The 21,906-nt window shown below is 44.5% G+C and overlaps 1 protein-coding gene across 1 annotated transcript in view; it reads right to left on the bottom strand.

Annotated features, from left to right (window-relative positions):
- The window catches only part of KIAA0825 (KIAA0825 ortholog), a 70,188-nt gene that overhangs the window by 46,303 nt on the left and 1,979 nt on the right, over positions 1 to 21,906 (bottom strand). Inside the window, 13 exon segments of the mRNA XM_061570608.1 lie at positions 769 to 884; positions 2,126 to 2,254; positions 3,091 to 3,476; positions 5,725 to 5,875; positions 8,015 to 8,280; positions 9,775 to 9,960; positions 11,515 to 11,590; positions 12,269 to 12,311; positions 12,554 to 12,685; positions 12,887 to 13,460; positions 13,462 to 13,563; positions 16,059 to 16,230; positions 21,522 to 21,689. Coding sequence (XP_061426592.1) covers positions 769 to 884; positions 2,126 to 2,254; positions 3,091 to 3,476; positions 5,725 to 5,875; positions 8,015 to 8,280; positions 9,775 to 9,960; positions 11,515 to 11,590; positions 12,269 to 12,311; positions 12,554 to 12,685; positions 12,887 to 13,460; positions 13,462 to 13,563; positions 16,059 to 16,230; positions 21,522 to 21,649 — 2,461 coding nt within the window. The 5' untranslated portion in view covers positions 21,650 to 21,689.

Below are 21,906 nucleotides of genomic sequence, written 5' to 3'. Positions count from 1 at the left end.
AATCCATTTTGTAAGAACTGGGTGAGGGGAAGAAAAAAAAACACTTGGCTCAAATCCATGAGAGCAGTGTAAAAGGGGGGGAAAAAGTGAAACCGCTTGTTGTTTAGCCGAGAGCTGGCACTTTACCGTGACCTGGGCCACAATTCAAACCACGTCACGCAGACGCACGCAACAGTGCAGGAGACATAATCCCATCTTTGTCAGAACAGTAAGCGACGGCGCGCATATCCGCGTCGCCAAAGAGCACATCCACAGGACTCATTCCACGTGTCGGTGAAGGCATACTGCTCATACCTTTGTTGCCAATAAACCCTTCCATGCTACCAGTATACTTTTGATCTTCACGCTGCCAAATCAGCCTTTTTCAAGATTTACTCTGGAGACCTCCTGCGCTATGCATGCTGCTACAACTCTTAACGTCTTTACATCATTTCCATACGCGTCCACAGGGACAGCCTTTCAACTATCTTGCCTGGCTTAATTATGCACTCAATCAGCAGGAGAAACAGTGCCTGTGACACGCGCACCTTTTTATTCTGTCATTGAAGATTGAAAAATTGCTTTTAAAGCACATATATTGCCTTTTATTTTCAATTCCGCAGCCATGACTAAAGACATAAAACAATCTGTTTAATGTAAATATGTGTTCCCGCGCAGTGACTACGTCCCGCAAATAAACACGCGTGTGCGTGCGCGCGCTGCCAGCTGAGGAAATGCAAATTGCACGGAATGAGATCTGTGAGTTTGCGCGCATAGATCGTGCCGCACCCGTGTTGACGAGCAGCACTTTGGACAGCAGCCCGTTTTCAAACACCAGGGTCTGCACGAGGAGATCCCGGTCCAGCCGAGGCTGGGCCAGCAGCAGCCTGATGTGCTCGTACACCCTGAGCCCACACACGGACACGCGCCAGAGAGGGCAAGGCCGGCCCAGCGTCGCACGCGCGCGCGCACACTCAACTCTGCCGCAGGGTGAAGGCCGTCTCCGAGAGCAACACGGAAGAATCTCCCACGTGGTCTACTGACCAAAATGCTGTTTATGGTCCATTCGTCATTTTCAGTGCTGTTTAAATGTGCTTGTCTTAGTTAACAACAATTATTTCAAACATTTATCCGACGACTGCTTCAAGTCTCTCGGGGTTTTCATTGAGTCTCGAACTCCCTTCCCCCCAGCCAATCCATGCCGTCGACTGCCTGCCCCTATTCAGGACTCGAGACCTTTCTTTTGCTTTGCTTCTGCCTATGACCTAGCACCTCTCTCTCTCTCTATACAATGAAAAACACCCGCTGTGTCCTGAGAGCGTCTTGAGATGTGGCCGCATTTAGACGCCACAAGAGTCTGAATTGCACTGCACAAACCCAAACGAGAGCGTTAACGCGCCCCGATCGTCATTGGTTTATTTCAGTTTATTCTGGGAGCACGTTTCGAGACTTGCGGCAGCACGAGCGAGTGAGCCGACATATTGTCCCACATGTAGTGGTGGTAGTGGTAATGCTGTATCCAAATACAAACATTTTGTAATTCCTATCACTCGAATGGGGGTGGAATGGTGGTGCAGTGAATAGCACACTGCACCATGCAACTGATGATCTGAGTTCAATTCCAATGCATGGCTAACATCACTGGAAATTGATATCTGAATTGTCTTGCCCTTTCCCCCTCTGCCTGCCCCCCCCCACGCCCACCCCTTTACAAACTCACATTGACCAGCGTAGTGAAGTATGGTCAACCCTCATGACCGACATAACTAGAGCAGGGACTTCATCCAATAGCTAATGACCAAACCACCCAGAAACTGCCCGATACCATTAGATGCCGAATACTAAGTTGAATTGAGCCTGGATAATGCTTGGATGGGTAACCGCTATGCATAGCAGGTGTTCTAGATTGTGGGACGACATGGTGGGCAGCATGGGACAGTGCATTGTTGTACTGTTCTTCTGCACTCCCACGTCTATGTTCCACATCTTCACCAACCTGCGGTGACCAGCGAGGTGAAGTATGCCCAATCAATACGATCCGCACAGTGTGGATAGGCCCTCATCTAGCAGTCGATACACAATTGGGCTGCACACGCACACAGGTGCAAGAGGTAAGGAAGGGTAATGTGCGAGAGATGCCACGTACCTCTCTGGCCCTTTGCCAAAGAGACCTGGCCTCATCCACTGCAGCCACAGAGGAGCGAGGCCAGGCCTGGGCCCATCTTTACGCAAGCGTGGTGTCCTCTCCGCGGCAGGGAACCCGTCTTTGAACGCTCTGACGTAAACCAAACGCAAACAAGGTCACCGGCAGAACGCATCCCTCGTTAAACGCAGGTATTAGCTGAATTGGAAAAGTAGCTTGGGAAAAAAAAAGGATGCATTAAAGGTGTTTTGTGACTTTTATTATATTCTCAGACGCTGAACCCGGAGTCTGTTGCACGTTTATTCCGCTGTTCAAGTCATTATTAGGCAAACAGCAAAGCAAATGTTTTGGGATTGAAAATGAAAATTTGAACGAATGCAAAGAGAGATTTTATTTTGTTGAGTTTGTATGTACAATAGTGGAGTATGTAAGCCGTGGAGATGGAGCGATGAAATCAGCTCGTTTACAGGTGCTAGACGGATCGCGACATTGCGTGACCATGAGAGATGGTGACAGCTTTGAGAGATCATCAATCAGCATGGTCAATGTACGTATGTATGTTGAACTTCTCTCGCACCGTACCTAGCCAACCGTGCTCATCGAAGGTGCGGAGGAAAGACAAAAATCGGTTCAAAAGAAATGTATTTTCAATCTAGATTTCAACGTACGTAGCTCCAGTAGCTTCCTAATATTGAAGGAAGAGCATTCCAGACGGTCGCAGAAGCGCATCTAAAATCACGCGATGCAGTGACCGTCTTTGTTCAATGGCGAGCCAAAAGCTGCTCTGTGAGGATGACCGGAGTTCGCGTGAAGGTTGATGCTCCTCGATGAGATCAGCAAGGTATTGTGGTTCATTTGTGGCAAGCACTTTGTGTGTAACGAGTGCGACCTTTTGTTCAGCGATGATGACGATGATGACGATGACAACGACGAAGACGACGACACACATCGGGATGTAACGCACTTACAGGTGTAGCTGATCCAACGGCGCAGTACCGACAGCCAGCGTTGCCAGCAGCGAGCCGCAGTGCGCGTGGATCGGCGACAGCAGCTCCGCGTGCTCGTCCCCGCCGTTCCCCTCCGGCTCCAGCAGCTCCCGCCAGCCGCGGCAGACGCCCAGCAGGTGCCACGCCGAGTAGGCCAGCGCGGCCGTGATGTCGGCGCGCACCTGCGGCGTCCTGCGCTCTGACGGGCGGGCCCGGGCGTAGCGAGCGGCCAGCGGCGCAAGCGAGCGGCCCAGCACCGACGCCAGCAGGGAGCGCGACAGCGCCGGGGGCAGAGACCGCCGGAGGTCGGACCAAAGGGCGCCGAGGTGGCAGTGCCACATCTGCAAGCTGAAGGAGCAACGCTCGCCCTGCGGGGCAGGTATGCAGGTGTAAAAGTGTAACGTTATAATATTTCGTGGGCATATTTCGGGACACATGGTGAGCTGGCAGAGATTTCCTCTGTCGGCACAACCCACTTTTTCAAAGTCACGCCCGCTCAGCTACTATTCCCGCCTACAAAAGTCGCACTCACTGCTCAGGTAGCCCCACTCACTAGTCAGGTAGCCCCGCCCATTATCCCGCATCATGAATTGAGGATGAGGCCAGAATTTTTTTTATTGGTGTATAATCCCTAATTGTGCAAAAGCTTCATAACTCCGGAACAGCGTTTCTGAAACCAGAACTGTCGCGGCCAATACACCACAACATTGAGCAGCTGAATTTAAGTTAATTATATATATAAAATCACCTAGTTTTTATGTTACATTTACAGACAAAATCGCGTGATTTTTTTTTTATAGAGGACATAAAAAATTATATTGCGACACTAGCCAATATTTAAATGTTGAAAAAAATATGTTTTAATTACTTTTAATGTTTAAAACCAAATATTTCACTTGCACATTTATAACATGCTTGAAAACAATGCCCTTTAAATCCTGATGGATTTTTTTTTCCTCTCTCAATATCTCATCAAGCGAAGCGAATGAACCGTTTCCACCCTTCTCACCGACCGAGCGCTTGAAGTGAGATTAGCGGATTTATTATGACACAGTTTGTTTACTCTGAATTTTCATCCGACTCAAAATAATGACTTGCATTATGCAAAGGAAACAACCTACAGAAGTGTCTAATTTGCTTTGATAAATCTAGCAATCAGTTTTTAATTAAGTTACTTTGTTAGCTCGTCCCTGAAAATACAAACACCCAGCTGAAAACATTACAATAACACACTTCATGCATAGGCAATTACACACACACCGCTCTCTCCACATCTTACCACGGTAGATCATTTACAACGGGGAACGGTGGGGGGGGGGGTTGATGGGAGTAATTGATCGGAGTCAGTATTCCTTTAAAACAGGACGGGGAACTTTCCCTGATTAACGTTAAATTGGTAGAATAGGTGAGTAGGCACCATGGCTCCCGCATTGTGGGTGGATTGAATGCTCTGCAGGGGGGGGGGGGGGGCTGCGACACTCACAATGTAAGAACACGCCGCTCGCTTATCTATTGTAGAAAATGTACGTAAATTTGGCAAGTAGGCCGTAGGATGGCAGCCTCCACTCGGGACCGCATTCTGGGCTCGGGCAGCTGGAGCGGCGAGCCTGCACCGAGCGGAACGGTACATTGCGTCTGCGCGACTGCGAGCGTGCGTTGGCCACCATTCACGCCCCCCGAGCTCAATCGCCCCCCACCACCAGCTCGCTTAAAGTGCCGAAAATCAGTTTGGTCTGCCGCAACGACCTTTGGGACTTGGAAACGTGAGCGCAGAAGAGATGTGGAGGAATTAATGGGGGGGGGGGGGGGGGGTGGGGGCGCCGCAAAGGTGAAAAACATGAGCCTCACAGCCGACACCGATGATCAAATCTCTTCGCTTCACACTGCCTCGGCTTAAACAGTTGCTCTCCTGACCTGGAAGGTCGATGATCGACGTTCGGTCGCCGTTTTATAACATTCATTGCGGTTTTACACACAACAAGGTGGGCTCGCAAGAACGTAGTAAAATGATGGCCCAGAATCGCATGAGAACATCACACGGGCACTGTGGACACCTTATGCACAAACGGAGACTCAAGGACACTCCATACTGTGAATGTGGTGAACAACTTAAACATTGAAACACATCGTGAACAACTGTCTGCCGTATTCATGCCCCCACTGGAAACATCTCCGAAGTTCACTCAGCATCTCCCGAAGCTCTAGACTGGATGGGAAAATCTCTCGGCATCATGAGCAACACTGCCATGCTGAGCTTTATGCAGTCTTTACTTGGATTTTCTGTTTGTACATAGTCACTTTAAGATGTTTTCTTGTTCATGTTTTTGTTTTTTGGTTTGTTGCGGTTGCACCCGATTCAAGAGCCGAATGGCTCACAGGGCTATACCTAATAAATTAAACTTGAAACTTGAAAAACTTGAAACTTGCTTACCTCCATGGTTTAAGAGAGCAGTCAGGAGATGGTGGCCGAAGATTAGACATGCAAAGATACATCGATTCACCGATCAAAATAGATTGTCATCCCTCGCTTAATATGCAATGAAATGTGCGTGTAAAGATTGATTCGTTAGCTATATATGTAAATTCTATTATACTATGCACGGGCCTGCAACGTACCTCATAGAAGGGCCTGGGATCTGCCCAGTGGTGGCTCTCCGAATCGTGTAGGATGCTCGTGGTAAGGACCCCAATGTGGTAGTCAGTGATGCTGTCACAGATGCCCGACATAAACTCTTGCCACTTCTTGAGGGTCGCAGACAAAGGCAGCCTGTAAAAAAAAAAAAACCATGACGAGTATGACTTCAGCGGGGAGCGGTCGCGCACTAGTTAGATCACTGAACTGCACTATGAACTATCCACCTGCATTTGATTCTCAGCCATGGCGAACATCAGTGGTGAGGGATGTCTGAAACGGTGCTGTGCTCCAACTTCACCAACCAGCATTGACCAGCTTGGTGAAGTATGGTCAAACAACCGTATAACCATACCACATTCTGATAAGCTCCCCCCCTCTCCTCCTCCTTAACTTGTATTTAAGAACTTACATCTTGGAATCCCTGCCTCACTTGATGCAGCAAATCTGGCTGTGACGGTCCCACCTGATGACGGAGACTTGTGTTGCCTCCGAAACGTCGTGATTTTTTCATTTGTTACCTATGTGACTTTACCGAAAAAACTAAGAGTATAGTAACTATAACCATACTCGTTGGTTCTTTCGGTAAAGTCACTTGATTTAATTTATTTTATTTTATACCTACGTGACTTTACCGAAAGAACCAAAGAGTATGGATCCCTGCAGTCACGAAAACTTCAAATCTATATTAACCCTAAAACCGTCAGCAATGAATATGAAGACCTTCAACCAGCAGTAGATTCCCTCTAAGTTATTATTTGTATGACTTCACTGTAACACAAATTCTGTACTCGTGAAATCGTTGTAATTGTAATAAAAACGTACAACCATATTAATGCATCACAATATTACAGGTCGTTAACAGCGTAGCAATGTCAATTGCACATCTGAATAAAATATTAAAGGTGAACTACAAACACAGTTTCTCAACACCAAAACAAAACTTGCATATGATCGCGGGCTACTAATGGAACAAATTACTGCGTACAGCACTTATATATAAAAAAAAGTATGATTAAATTAGCTAAAGTGTTCCGAACGCATCAGTTTAAAATGCATAATTTTAAAAGGGCATTTATGGCTTAATAAGGAGTCACACAAGATCAAATGGCGAAGCTCTTCAAAGTGTGCAACTGCTCATAGCGAACTGGCACACGCATGCACGCGCCAAATCAGCGTGCGTTTTTTTTAACAGGATTTTTTTTTTTTCAACACCAAAGTCATTTTTAAGGATCGTCGCGTATGTTCGTAGTCCGAAAATGAAAGTGACAAGATGAAGGAGACAGCTCTTGCTTCTTTAACTTATAATTCCAGTGCCCAGCTAATAACGCTCGTAGTGAGTTTCTGGAATGATCCTTCTTTAAAAAAAAAATGAAAATACAAAGAAAGTATTCTCGGCGTGTAAAAAAAAAAAACATTTGAAGTTGCAATGTCCACTGGGTAATTAATTCATGTGGCCCTTTTCGAAAATCTCACCCAATCTTACATTCAATTGGCACTAAAACTAAAAAGGCAATGAACAGTAATGTGTCACGTTAATTTTGGTAATTGTACCATCATTCACAATACTCCTAATGTCGGCGGTTTCATACAAAATTGGCAAAATTGCTTTAAAAGCCACTTTTTTTACATAAAACAAAAGTGTCCGAACTGGCTCTGTCCTAATGGTTACTCATTCAGTGACCCGGCTGATCCCAGAGACTTTTAACACCCTCGGTATATCTTAGCGGCATCTTCAACTCATTGCATGCATCAACGTCAAGAAATGTTGAAGGGACATTAAAAATACAAACGCTCATTTCTTCTGCATCGTAATAAGGAAAAATTTTCCTGAAAATGTGTCTGTTTTCTGGTTCGCTCTGAAATGCAAAAAATAACGATTTTCTTATTTTGCATCTAGATGCCTAAATGTAATAAAGCACTAGCATTAAGTGTGATATTTAAATACGATATAACACAACTGCTGTAAAAAATGAGAAGAAAATACTCCTCCTGCCCCTATCGGTACCTACACATAAAATAAAAAAAGTATTTTTTACACATCCCATTATGTTCTGGGAGTGCATAATTTTTGGCAACACAATATAACACTGCTGCATAGGTATTCGTGGACGTGCTGTACGGATATCTAATGCCATTCCAGGCTTCAGTTCCTGAAGAAGCTGCCAGCACGTGGAGCGGAATCCGCTGGAGATGGTGTCGAAACAGCCTGCGGTGCAACCCGTCGGACACAGCTACGACGCAACGGTACGCGTTCACGCGCACACCACTCACGTGAACGACCGGTCGGCCAGCGCGTCGCAGAAGCTCCGCAGTCGGCCGTGCATAAACGCCGCCGAGGACAGCGCAGTGTACAGCGTGTTCACGGGGCCACCGTCTGCCCCACCGTGTCCATATTCCCGCAGCCGGCGTAGGACGCATGCCGTGACGTCGCAGCAGACGGACACGAAAGCGGTGCCGACTTCGCGCAGTGGGCCCTCGCGGCCGGCAACGGCCAACGGGAAGAAGAATTCCAGCTCGTCCGCTACGCCTGCACAGAACTGGAAAGGAAAGGCGGTCACAACGCGTTGCAATGCGTCCCTCGGAATGTACCGAGGTACAATGTGTCCGCATTCATGAAGGCCAAATTTAGCCCATCCATAGCTCGTAATTCTACGATGGAGCGCTCAACAATTCATATTAGGTTAAAATACAAACTGTGTATGATGTGAATGCATAAAGCAACTCGAAATTATTTTACAAATATTGTGAGAACTTTATTGTTCTGGACGTGGTGGTGGAGCAGAACCGCACTATGCAATGGTATAAAACTATGGTTGCCTCGCATGTGAAGCTTTGGTACAATGCAGTTCTTCAGGAACCGCTGATGGATTTTGCACAATACACACTGTTTGAAACTAAGGGCTTTCCCTCCCAAAGGCCTCCTTATATGCATGACACAACAGATTCGGTCCAGGTAATTTGGGTACAAACTGGGCTCCCAGAATCAGAAGCAATATAAATACATGGCACAGGTTAGGGCTCTCCAACTGTACCATTGTTGTTCTGTGGTTTTCTGTAAAAAAATTCGGATGATTTTCATGATGTACTAATGTAAAAGTGTCTTTGTGCTCCTAAACGTAACGCCACTTATGGCGGGAATAGAAGTAGAAGTGAATTAGAAACGAACAAAAAATTCGGATCATACAAAATGTTGTATGAAGGCCTCATTTTCAGACACTTAGGATTCATCTGAAAATCGGGAGTGCATTCCTACGCTGAGACTATCTGCAGCACGAAGACTGCTCCGCATTGTAACGATTCATCAAACAAAAACAGATTCGTGCGCAGACGATGCACGCATCTAATCGAGCAATGTGTTAATTCAATTACTTATGATGTATGCAAATTGCATGTAAATGGTATGTTAAGGTTATCTTCATGCTAACTGAGTGAGCCAACACTGTACGAGAAAGTGAAAAGCAAGAAAACTATTCAAACGAGATGGCAAAAATAGCACAAGAAAGGATAGCTTCTTACGTAAATGTGTGGCCCTAAATTATGTCGAATCATCGGGGGGGGGGGGGGGGGGAGGAGTTGATATGTCAAGTAATGATGCCAAAGTTAGAATCTTGCAGCAGTAATAGCAACGAGATATAGAATACCATAACGCATGATGATTTAATAAGCAAACGGTGAGAAGCAACTCTTCAGACAGCACAGGATGGGGTTGCATTTGCAGAAATGACAATAAATATAACCACATCTGACAATGTGATAACACCGGTGTTAAGAAAACGCAACAAATCACACTCATTATTTTTTACAGAGCTCTTTAAAAAATAAATTATATATATAAAATCACTTTCCCCTACATTGCTAATACAATCACAAAAATCGTATTTTTTATTTTAATTACATCGCTCACGTCCGTTTTGACAAAATGCAATCGGACGCGTCGCTGCGGCGTCGCGTCTGACTGTCAGAGAGCCCACGGCGCGCTCACAAAATCACCGCCGGACACGGCGCTCCTCCGCACGCCCCACGGCGCTTGCCTCGAACACCGCGCAGCGATGACTGCCCCCACCCTCCATCACGCTGGCGGACACCAGCAGAGAGGGGCCGCCGGCGGGCGACTTCTGTGACCACCTCCCCGTGATCTCCGCTCCTGTTTGCAGAAGGCTCCGAGCCATCGGACCAGAAAGGTCCTGGAAGAGAGTCTTCCATTCCCATTCCAGAGCCTGCAAATTACAGTGAACACAAAGTTCCCAATCTTGCAGGGCCACGGCCAGCCAGCCATGGCCAGTTTATTTTCAAAGCATTCATTTCCGTTGTCCATTTTTAAAAAGGCGGATGCACCCTCCGTGGAGCAGCCTTGATGGGTGTCATAAGTCACAACCCGAATGTGTCGGAGTCACCTCGTTTTGTTTTTCTTACATATTGCGCAAGGACGCTCACTCGCACACGCACACACACACAGCAGCTCAACACTGCTACCTTCAGTTCCGATTTAAGAATTGCTCTCTTTGCTCAAGCACTATGACACACGCCATATGCCAGCGGTGCAATACGCAGCATGTGTGTAGAATTATTACGAGCGTAGTCGTCGATTGAATATTGAATTGCAATAATTTATTAAGGGCAAAAAAAATCGGTTTTATTTGCGATGTACAAATATTTAGGTGATGTAAAAATGTAATGACAGTATAAAGATGAGATGTAAGTATAGCAGTTCACAAATATCGTTGTAAAAATCTAAACATTTACAGCAAAAACATGTGAGCGAGATTATTTATCAAAAAGGTACGGAAATAAAAACGATCAATATATATTAAAGATCTATGATATCTAGTGGATACATTTTCAGCAACATATGCAGTACTGTTACTATATGTCAATTTACAAAATGCTTTAAAATGACAATACTAATTAACCATCTTGTTTGTATAATGCAGCAGCTGGAAAAACACTGCTTGTGAATTACAGCAGTCCTGATACACACCAAAACGTGATTAGGCTGATAAAAAAAACCCACCAACACTGTCAAAAGCTGCAAAGATGACCTTTATCACAGAATTCGTGCACTTGTTATATTAGCAAAAGCAATGTTAAATGCACCGCTACGCTCACACAATGCAATTAGCCACCACGCCAAACCTGGATCAAGTTAAAGGTCATTATGGATCCCTGCCGCTGCAAATATCAAGTGCAGAGGTGTTACCTCTTGAATGTCAGCATGTTCATCTTTTCCTTGTTAACACACATGTGTGTTTTACCTGTGTCTAAAGCGTAATGCCCCTGTGTGTGCACTGTCGACCCATTCTGCATGACCAATTCCCCACATGTTAAATAGCAGCACTCACTCCGCCAGCCTCTCTTTCATGTGCATTGCATACGACAGCAGGGAGGGTGTTCAAAAACTGTTATATTTCAATATGGACCCTAAAAGGCTTCATTAATGTTGAGATAAAATCGTCGAATTTTGCTTGAGACAGCGTAGGAATAACTGGATAATGAGCATCACACCTCCTCCCCTACTCATACCTCACTTCACGTGTATTGCACCACTACAGGGCAATACACATACAGTGATATACATTGAATTTCATCATCATCAACCATGACCTATCCACTGCTGGATGAAGGCCTCGCTTAAGCCATCACCAACTCTCATGGTCTCGCGATGAGTTTCGCAACATTTGTGCGATTCATAAACCCTCGCCTGCTCGTCGCCACCACTGCCCGGCTAATAACAACGCAACGTACGCAAACGCAGCGCGCGGTGGCCCCATTACCTGAGAACGTGCCCGGCTTCTTCTTCGAGTGTGGTTCTGGAGAAACGAGTCCTGGGCTGCCTTTCTTGAGTAGGGCCTGCTCGTCGGAGGAAGGAGGAGGACACATGACCCATTACCGACCGCAAAGCACAGCGATGAACCACGGCGCGTGCGGCTCTGTAAACAGGAGGCTGACTGCACGTTACGGGATAGAATTTGCATGAATGATGTGTAAAAATTAAAGTATGAACCCTGTCAGGCTCCTAAATCAGCAGTTGTCCTGCTGTATTGGTTCCGCCTGATGACGGTCGCTTGTGTTGCGATCGAAACGTCGTGATTTATTTTATTTTATTTCTACCTACGTGACTTTACCGAAAGAACCAAAGAGTATGGATTCCTGTCAAGCTGTTTTTTATATGTGTGTAAGTACATCACGTGACTTAACTACACTCTACCACAGTTAGAATCCAGGTAATCGAACACATGTGCACGTACAGCCCAAATGACGATCCACTGCTGGACGAGGGCCTCCCCAAGCGATGCAGGTCGTGGAGGTTATTTGACGATACATCGCCACGTATGTATGTTGAACTTCTTTTGCACCGTACGTAGGGAGGATCAAAGATGTTGCAACATAGTACAGTGAATGTTATCGAAGCTGACACGTATCTTGTTTGGTCAATTCGGGAGGCATGAATTCCAGACACTGGATGTTAATAGCAATAAAAGTGACAATTATTTAGCGAGGAAAGACACCGTGAAGCTCACAACTCACATTTGAGACTCCTTCAGGAGGATCCTGAAGTACTTGCACTGACCTAAGGGTCCAGCATTAACGCAATACACTCGTGGGAAATATTCACCAACCCACATTGACCAGTGTTGTAAAATGGGCACGCATCTTTTCCCCAATGGTAGTGGACAGAGATGGAGACAGCTTCAGGAGGCATTGATAACTTTGGAGAAAAGGGTTGGCCCCTCACCGCATCATGTGTGCTCGTCAAAACTGAGAGCAGCTCGCTAACAGCACTCAAAAAAATATATAAAGAACATCCCTCACCTTCGTTGACACCAGCACTGCTAGCCGGGGCAGACCATGCTAATTCCCTTAGTTGCTTGTCCATCTTGAGCAGACTTGACATCACCCGGGTCAGCTGGGAAAGCGTGTCTTGTGCCAGCATTGCAGATTCGTCTGTCATAACAATGAGACATTCAGTTGAAAAATGTCCTATTTTTGTTGAGCGGCATCATGCAGTTTAATCGCATGAACAATAAATTAACGGTCCCAAATCCCGCAGAGTTATTTATTCGCGCGCGTAACGCAAGCTGAGCACTACACGGCAATGTACCTTGGCGACACAGATTGAAGGGTTAATAAAAAAAGATCACATACCCACTGTGTTTCTCTTTCCCTTTGGCCTCCTGCCATCCTTGCATGCAGGGCCATCTGGCAGCAGCAGCAGCAATGGCTGCCCCAATGCCCCCACCAGCTCCTCCTCAATCTCTTCCAGGAACACCTCTTGAAGAAACCGGGACGCCACTTCGCAGCCCGCCACGCCACCAACGGCCGCATGGTCCTCCACCATCAACATGCAGATCTGGGGAACAGCCTCCGCAAGCGACAGCGCAAAACTCCCCAGGTTAACGGCGCTCCCGCTTTCAAACTCTTTGGCCGGGTTCATTCCACACAGCCGCAGCAAGTCCTGCAGCTGCTTGGCACGCATGGTCTTGTATTTGGGCAGAAATTCGTCTGGTGGGTAGAGGAACGCCAAGCTCTGCAGGCAGCGCAATCGGGTTAAGTGTTGTGCCCTGGCGGTGCCCGTGGCTGCCGAGATGGCAGCCAGCCTGCGTAGGAGGTGCGTGCGGAGGTGCAGCCGCGTGCTCTCCCACAGCGATTGCACGTCCAGTGCGGACGTGTCCTCGGCGGCGTTGAGAGACGCCAGCGAGGAGAACTGGAAGGCGGTGCCAGCTGGGGTGGGAAGGGAAGAGCACTCCGGAGCGAGACGAGATCTCTAGCAGGAGCTGCAGCACCTCGTCGTCGAGGCCCTGCTCCGAGCGGAGAATGCGCAGCTGCGTGACAAAAAAACACGGAGCGACGTGACGGTCAGAACTCCCGCTGACGGGCAGAAGAACATCACCGGCACATCCTCAGCCATCACATTAGATCAAGGGTCGGCAACCAAAATAACAATGAGAGACATTTTTTGAGAATTCGGTATTTTAAGAGCCGCAATGCATGTGAATGACATCACGAAGCAGTCCTTAAAGAGGCGCATGCAGCTCTGGAGTTGCAGGTTGCTGACCTCTGCATTAGATCGACCGCACCCAGAGTGGGTAGTTAAAGGACACATGCACAATATGACACACTTATGACCAAATGGCCAGAATTAGCCCGATCTCAGTGAATCTCAGAAAATAAGCAGGGATGAGCCTGGACAGCACAGGGTGTGTATTTTAAAAGTATACCCAAGTAACAAATACACCCAATATATTATATAAATATATTGGAGATACTTTCATAATACACACCATGTACTTTGACGGGTGACAACAATGCACAGACAGGTTATCATAAGGCTGTGGGGGCTCCTTGGTTTACAGCAGTAAAATACATGTTGCAGTGAACTGTTATGCTGCCACATCTACGCTGCCCGTCTTGACCAACCCACACTGACCATAGTGGTGAAGTATAGTCAAATAACCCTCACGACCCACATGGCATGGGGAGGCCCGCATCCAGCAGTAGATGGACAGAAAGTGCTGTACAAATTCATAGTTGAACCAACTATGGTGTTTGTGTATATATACAGGAATACACACAAAGCATTTTTTTCAGAATGAGATATTTAAAAGCCAAAAGAAGCAGGTGTTACTAGTTTTAAAAAATTCCATGCTTGGGTGTTTCAAACAGAATGGGATTCGTCATCATTGCCCATTTATTGATTTTTAAAATGATAATTATTATTTACCCACATTTAGCCTCAATGTAGTCTCCAGACTTTTTTCAGGAGGGTCCTGTATTAGGCCAATTTCATGAATTCGTTTTTCGGCTGCAGGTGGGAGTATACTGGAGTATCCAGTAAAAAAAATACATGCACACATGCCATCTCATGGCCACCTCACGGCCATGTGGGAATGCATTGAGACATTTTTTTTTCACATGGTAAACAAGAATACATATTTCTCTGAGTACAGGACAGCTTTAGGAATTTTCTAATCAAAATTGTACGATGTAACTGTTACTGTGGCAACTATCATTACGGGCTCTTTGTTTACTGATGTGCAATTTCAACATCATGTTGTTGCACATGCCCAAGCTATTGTAAATAAACAGATTGCTCTCCACTGAAGAATAAGAGCATGATTTTGGACAAGGTAGAGTATGCATACATTATTAATGGAGATTAATATTTCACTCATAATCAAATTACTGTAGTTAATGTTTGAAATGATTAGCGACCCTTCATATTGAGAAGCCTCCGCAACTAATAAATGTCTGATGACTACGATATTACATGCCCTTGACCCAAGCTAAATATTAAATTACTGTGCTAATAATTAAAAGTTTAACTGGCACTTATGAATTCCTAAAAAGTTAATATAGTAAACAAATGAACAAAACATGTCTGCTCCTTTTTCAATCTACTGGTGCATGAAAGTCTCCCCACACCATGTCAGCCATGGGAAGTGTTCGACCATACTTCACCATAATGTTAGATAAAGGATGGTCAAGTGGGTACCCAGGACTGGTGAAGATATCACTCGCCGCTGATGTCGGCCGTGGCCGGGAATCAAACTCGGCTGGCCGGGTTCAGAGTGTAGTGTCAAAAACCAATGTGCCACCACTCCACACCCCACACCATTCATTCCGAAAAGAAATAAACAAAATACCAGGAAGACATAGTTCTTAAATATTCATATTTAACTGTTTTACGAGACTACGGTTGTATGACTGCAACCACAATTTGTTACAGGGCAATTTTTCAAAGTTATTATTTCCACCGTGGTTTCTTACCTCGCTGAAATGTCATTCGGTGCTGCCTGTACTGCAATTCACTGTACTAACTTTGCACTCATTTTTAATAAATTACAGTGCAGTGGATCCAAAGGTCATCAGTTCAATACGCAGCACGGCAGTTGCAATGGGCAAGAGTTTTTAATACACTCACCTCTGTTCACCCCCGCAGCATAAATATGTATGCAACAATTAGTAGAACAACGGGTCGTGGGTGGCGGGGTACAATGTGGGTACTCCCAGCTGGTCCAAGACGTACTGGCCAGTGTGGAAGAGTAGACCAAAATACTCTCTGGTGGGCTCCCTTCGTATGTTGAACTTCTTTCGCATCGTAAGTAGCCAACCATGCTATTCAGAGGTGTGGGGGAGGGATAACAAACTAAACACCTTCAGCGGTATTGTACGATACCGCAGTGGCACCTGTATGTAAATTGCAGGCCTGCACCTTTATACCTATTACAGGGCCAGTGCAAAATGCACACAGACATTCCACTTGGGGCCAACGGGTAATTGTGTTTCAATGAGATATCTCTCCGCAAGTTGCACACACTATTTCGCTCAGGAAGCGTGCGACTTCGGGCTGCGGCGTCTGGGAGGGCCACAGCGACCCCATGTCCTTGCGGGCAAGCCAGGCGAGCTGCTCCGCCGCCCTGGCAGGAGGCTCGTCTCCTGGAAACGCAGCGCTCAACTCCGCTCCCATCTCCTCCAGCCCTCGCTCAATCCTGCAGTGACACACAAAGACAAAGATCCCCCGTAAAGCCTTTAACAGACTGTTGAGGTAAGTGCTTATAGCGAGCACCTATGATCGCCGGAATGGCACACAATGGGGTGGGTGGCCAGCATCACGCCCGGGGAGGCCCGGGACCGGTTAAGATAATCGTCGCTGGTGTTGGCCGTGATCGAGAATCGAACTCAGGTCGCCGGATTCATAGCACAGCACGTTAACCGCTACGCTATCCGCTCGTACACATACATACACACACTCCTCGCACTCAGCAGAGGATCACCAGCTCTGAGCGCTCGCCCCAAACAAAAAATTGGACAGCGATGCCGAACGGGGCATATAGATGCAGCGGAGTTGCTACCAAGTGTGCAGGCAGTGCAACTGCACCAAGGCCTGCGACCAGTGGGACCCAGATTCTGGTATACTAAGAGGGGGTACGTGTGGGCGAGTGGTGGATGGGGAGTGGGAGGGTGAGGGGAATTTAATGCCAACCAATCTACACTACTGATGATATAAATGCACAGCTATTTTGTGAAATGATGCTCTTGCTTTTATTGCGGTGCTTAAAAAACACAATACAGCAATCAAGGCTGTTCAGACACCATATCACCTCCAACCATTATGGATGAATTTGCTTAATTCTTTGCAGGTGAACAGAGATGCTGCATTACGTAAAAAGAATTTGCACCCAGCACAGGATGGTTTGCAGTCATCGTGTGCAACACAAATGTAACAATTCTCCATAACCGAACCCTTGTCCAAGCTGCAACGATCCAATTGAAAGACATACAAAAAAAATGACAGGCTAATTAAAGTCAGATTGAAAAACCTAGCACATTGATTATTTAAAAGTTCAACCAAAAGGTCTACATCAAGGCATTTAGGTAATGATCATATGCTTTGGTACAGTCTTACCCCACGCTTTGACATGCTTTTACATTCGCTGTATTTTGTCATTGTCATTGCTTCCGAATGCATGGTATAAAAAAACACATTGTCTTTTTAACGATGATGCAAGATGAATTTGATGTGACGTACATTTAATCTAGATTGTTACACCGATGCTATATTAGACAACTGTATTTTATTCGCAAGGAGCATCGTCTCTCTTCTTGGTTCTTTCGGTAAAGTTACGTAGAAGGGAAATAATAAAATAATAAAAATAAAACATAAAATACAATTCTCACGACGTTTCGGCCACAACGCAAGCAGCCGTCCTCAGGTGAAGAACAGGGCTGTCGAAAAGACAGCGTCTGAATGAACACCACCAAGCTTGGCAGCGTATATTTAAGCTGGGTTAGAGGAGGAAAGGCGCCTTGACAAAGGAATCTGCATATCAACAGAGGAATTTAGCTTAAATCAACAGAGGAATTTAGCTTAAATATACGCTGCCAAGCTTGGTGGTGTTCATTCAGACGCTGTCTTTCCGACAGACCTGTTCTTCACCTGAGGACGGCTGCTTGCGTTGTGGCCGAAACGTCGTGAGAATTGTATTTTATTATGTTGAATTTTTATTATTTTATTATTTCCCTTCTATGTGACTTTACCGAAAGAACCAAGAAGATGAATCCCTGCAGTCACGAAAACTTTAAATCGAAATTTAGCATCGTCTAGTTCATTGGTTCCTAACCTGTGATCTGTGGGCCACTGGTGGACTGCAAGGCCATGGGAAGTGGTCTGCAGAACTGTTGCAGATACCAAGACTTTTTGTTCACACAGCACCGTATCCTTTACCGCATGTTGGTCCGTGAAAATGTTTTTTTCGAGTGGACAGCAGGTCCACTGGTTCAGAAACATCGGGAACAACGAATCTAATTCATATGCATCAATCGCAACAACAAAAAATACTCCATCGTAAAAATACACAATACTAACCAAGTTAGAGCTGATAAATATGCTATGCTGGCCTATCACTAAGCATCTCTTAAAATCTATGAAGCGGTGCTGGGATATGTTTAAAGATTCATATGTATGCACAATGCTCAATGCATAACAAACACACAAATTAAATTACGGCGATTGATATTCAATACCACTTGCGGTATTGTACGCAACATTCCATAACAAACCGTATGTTTTGCCATGTGCCAATTGTAATTGTAAGTTGTGTGACCAGCGCTAAACAAGAATAATACATGAATAATTAATAGTTTACATTACACAACATAAGGCATCGGGAGCTCCATAAATGAAAACTGACTCAGTCTATCACGTCAACTTTATAAAATATACAAGAACTGATAGAAAGCAGATGGTTGTCCTATTGAAATATAAATATTCGAATTCGACGCACAATACAACGCTACCAATATTTATTCAGAACTTAATTTTTTAAGATGTAATTAAACATAGTATATGTTTATGTCAACAACCTGCCAGGAAATATTCCAAATAATTGCCGTAATAAGTACAATATTGAAGCAAAGTGGCATGTTTATACGCGTCGATGTTGTATGTACGCATATACGTTAAATATTTTAAGTATTCTAATAAATAATAAAGGAACCTATGGGGAAAGACACAAAGACCCGTTTCATATGGAGATGCTAAGAAGCTAAGGCATGAAACATATTTTACGATGAACTTAAGCCATTTTATTCATTAGAGTTCTGAGCACAATACGTAAGAGTTTCATCCTTTGATGATGAAGATATAAATAGGACAAATCCAGCCTAATCACGTGCAGCACTCACATGTCTCAGTAACACACCCTGTAACTAGACTGAAGATTCTTCAACATTAGGAGCTCGCATTCTCAAAGTCGTGAACAAACTTCAAAGCTACATTTGGAGAGGGAGATGTTATATTTCACACCCACTGTTATCCTACATGCGCTTAATTTACAACTTATGCTCCGGATTATTGCAGGCAGGCTACATCTGCTTCATTCTAGAGAGATGATGAGCGAGTCCATGCGCCACACGTAGTTAATGGTCTAAAAAATTTAAAGGCGCTTTTGAACCACTGTAATTGACAACCCGATAAAAGACAAAAAAAACAAGTCCTATGGATAGATAATTAAGTTTATGTACTGTATATGTATTTATTCTTAACACCAATATAATTTCAGTTTTCATGTGTTAATTAACCTGTACGCCTACACAGAAGGATTAATAGGAACGCTTTGTAGCAGCTAACAAGGAGGGCCCAATGTCCTTAGGAATTGTTTTATGAAGGTCATCGCTTAGAAACCCGAATGGAGCTGCCCTAGGTGTTTAAAATAATTGGCTGCGGATAGTGGTGCCGCATTACTCAAGCCACTGTGCAATCATCAGCAGATATTTCCAGGCTCTTTCCAATTTATGAGAACGTTTGCTAATTTCACAAAACAGGCCAACAACAGATAACACTGTTGACACAATTTCTGGTGGCATACTTAAAGTTACAATGCGTACAGAACTTGTCATTATGCATAGTGCAGGGGGGGGGTGGGGGGCTATTGAATTTCACACCCAATCAACTTGGTGTCAAATCAGCGCTTGAATGGGAATTAGTTGCCACTGCTGGGAGGTAAAGATGCAAAGTGTCATTTTTATTGCGTATTCCCTTGTGAGCACTGAAGAAATCTCAAACGTACAATCCTAATTAAACACCACCGATGGCACATTTTAACCGCTTGGCTTAAATTGCTATTTGGAATGCGCGTGAATATACATACATAACTCTCCTTTTAAAATGTACGCTTTTGTAAAAAAAAAGTTTGGTTATCGCCAAAATGAAAAGGCACTGCTTTTGATTGCGAGTCCCAACTTAGCAATCCCAATACAGCACCTGCTTACATTTACAGTTTGATGGCAATAGACAAATATTAAATAAATCATATAAGCATATTCAAAGATTCTTTGGTGCTAAACTGGAAAGATGTGATGGCACAATATTATTGTGAGAAGCCCTTTGAGATATGGCACGTACATATCCTTTGTAAGCTTATGTCACATGTCAGGAGAGCAAATGAGCCATGCCAGGGCCAATGAGATGAATCAGCCATATTATTTGGTCAAGGGTCAAACTTATTAATAATTTCGACCACGTTTGCATAATATACAAATCATAAGCTTTAAAATTACTAATTCAACAAAATTAGTGGAGCGGTCTGGGAGTTCCCTGGACATACATACAAAATGACAAACATACTGTTAATCCATAATAAAGGTTTTGGGTGAGATCGTGTCAGTATAAATGCATCTTAACCCTCTACCACCCGACACAGCCAGTAAGGTTTGTCGCGTAAACAACACGCCAATTAGTTACCACTTCAGAGTAAATCCACAACATTGATTATCAGGTTGCGGATTAACCAATAACCATGCTTGCGAAAAATAATGAAAAAATGTTACGCAAGCTGGTCTATTAGCTGCTTCTCACTTACTCATCAAGAGTCTGTGACTGAGTGGCCACATGACCACTTATCTGTCGGTGAGTAAACCGATTACTATAAGCAATGAAAACAGACGACACATTCTTCACCCCAATTATATATGTAAACAATATCCTAATTTGCCGATTTGGCATGTTTAGCATTTTTGTGTTCATCCGGGCCACCCATCTCCCCCCATTACACGGGAGAATCGAGTTAATTGTCCGTACTGAAAATTAAAGATGAGACACAGGAGTGCGATTGTAGCCATGCAATCCAAACTATGGACCGTATAGTAAAGCCACTGTCGCCTGCGCTAATTCAATGGAGGCGGGATAGTAAAACTTACACACAAAACTTCTAGATTTGAAGCTTTCGTGACTGCAAGGATTCATACTCTTAGGTTTTTTTGGTAAAGTCACGTAGGAAAAAATAAAAAATAAAATAATATTTTATTTCTATTATTATTTCTATTTTTTTATTTCTTTATATAAACAATAAAAGATATAATATTTTATTTCTATAATTATGTCCATTATTTATTTAGTTTTATTTTCCTACGTGACTTTACCGAAAAAAAACCTAAGAGTATGAGTACATCTTCTTGGTTCTTTCAGTAATGTCACGTAGAAGGGAAATAATAAAATAATAAATTTAAACATAATAAGATAATTCTCACGACGTTTCGGCCACAACGCAAGCAGCCGTCCTTATTATTTCCCTTCTACGTGACTTTACCGAAAGAACCAAGAAGATGAATCCCTGCAGTCACGAAAGCTTCAAATCGAAGTATGAGTACACACAAAAACTTGCCGTCGTGGCAGGCAGTCCTCGAACATTGGTATCTAGTTCCTACACATATTGTCATCGTTCGCAAGAATAGAATATCCCCTTACATAGACGTAGAACATGTCATGAGTTATCACACTCACATGTGTGCATTTTCTTTGAGTTCAGCGTTGAGGTGCTCCAATAGCTCCTGCATCTCGTGCTCTCCCGTGTTCTCATGGAGGACGGACAAGACTTTGTGCAGCACGCAAGGGTCTCCAAATCCCTCCATCGCAGACTACACAATCAGTGCAGGACTTGCTGCAAACAACCTGCAGGTACAACATTTGAATACAATGTCATGCAATACCTTCAGTTTAAAAGTGCATGTTTTAATGTAATTGGAATATTTTTATAGTAATAGGTTTTTACCCTTTCAACTGGTACAAAAGCTGACACCTTTATACAAGGCATCATGTTTGCAATAACCACAACACAAGCAGTCAAAATGCAAACAAAAAGAAACAACTCTGATGATGATAATGATAT

This window comes from Lethenteron reissneri, chromosome 46 (assembly GCF_015708825.2).
Source record: "Lethenteron reissneri isolate LAM-NWPU_2019-01 chromosome 46, ASM1570882v1, whole genome shotgun sequence".
NCBI classification, from domain to species: Eukaryota; Metazoa; Chordata; class Hyperoartia; order Petromyzontiformes; family Petromyzontidae; genus Lethenteron; species Lethenteron reissneri.
This window is presented reverse-complemented; position numbering and strand designations above follow the sequence as displayed.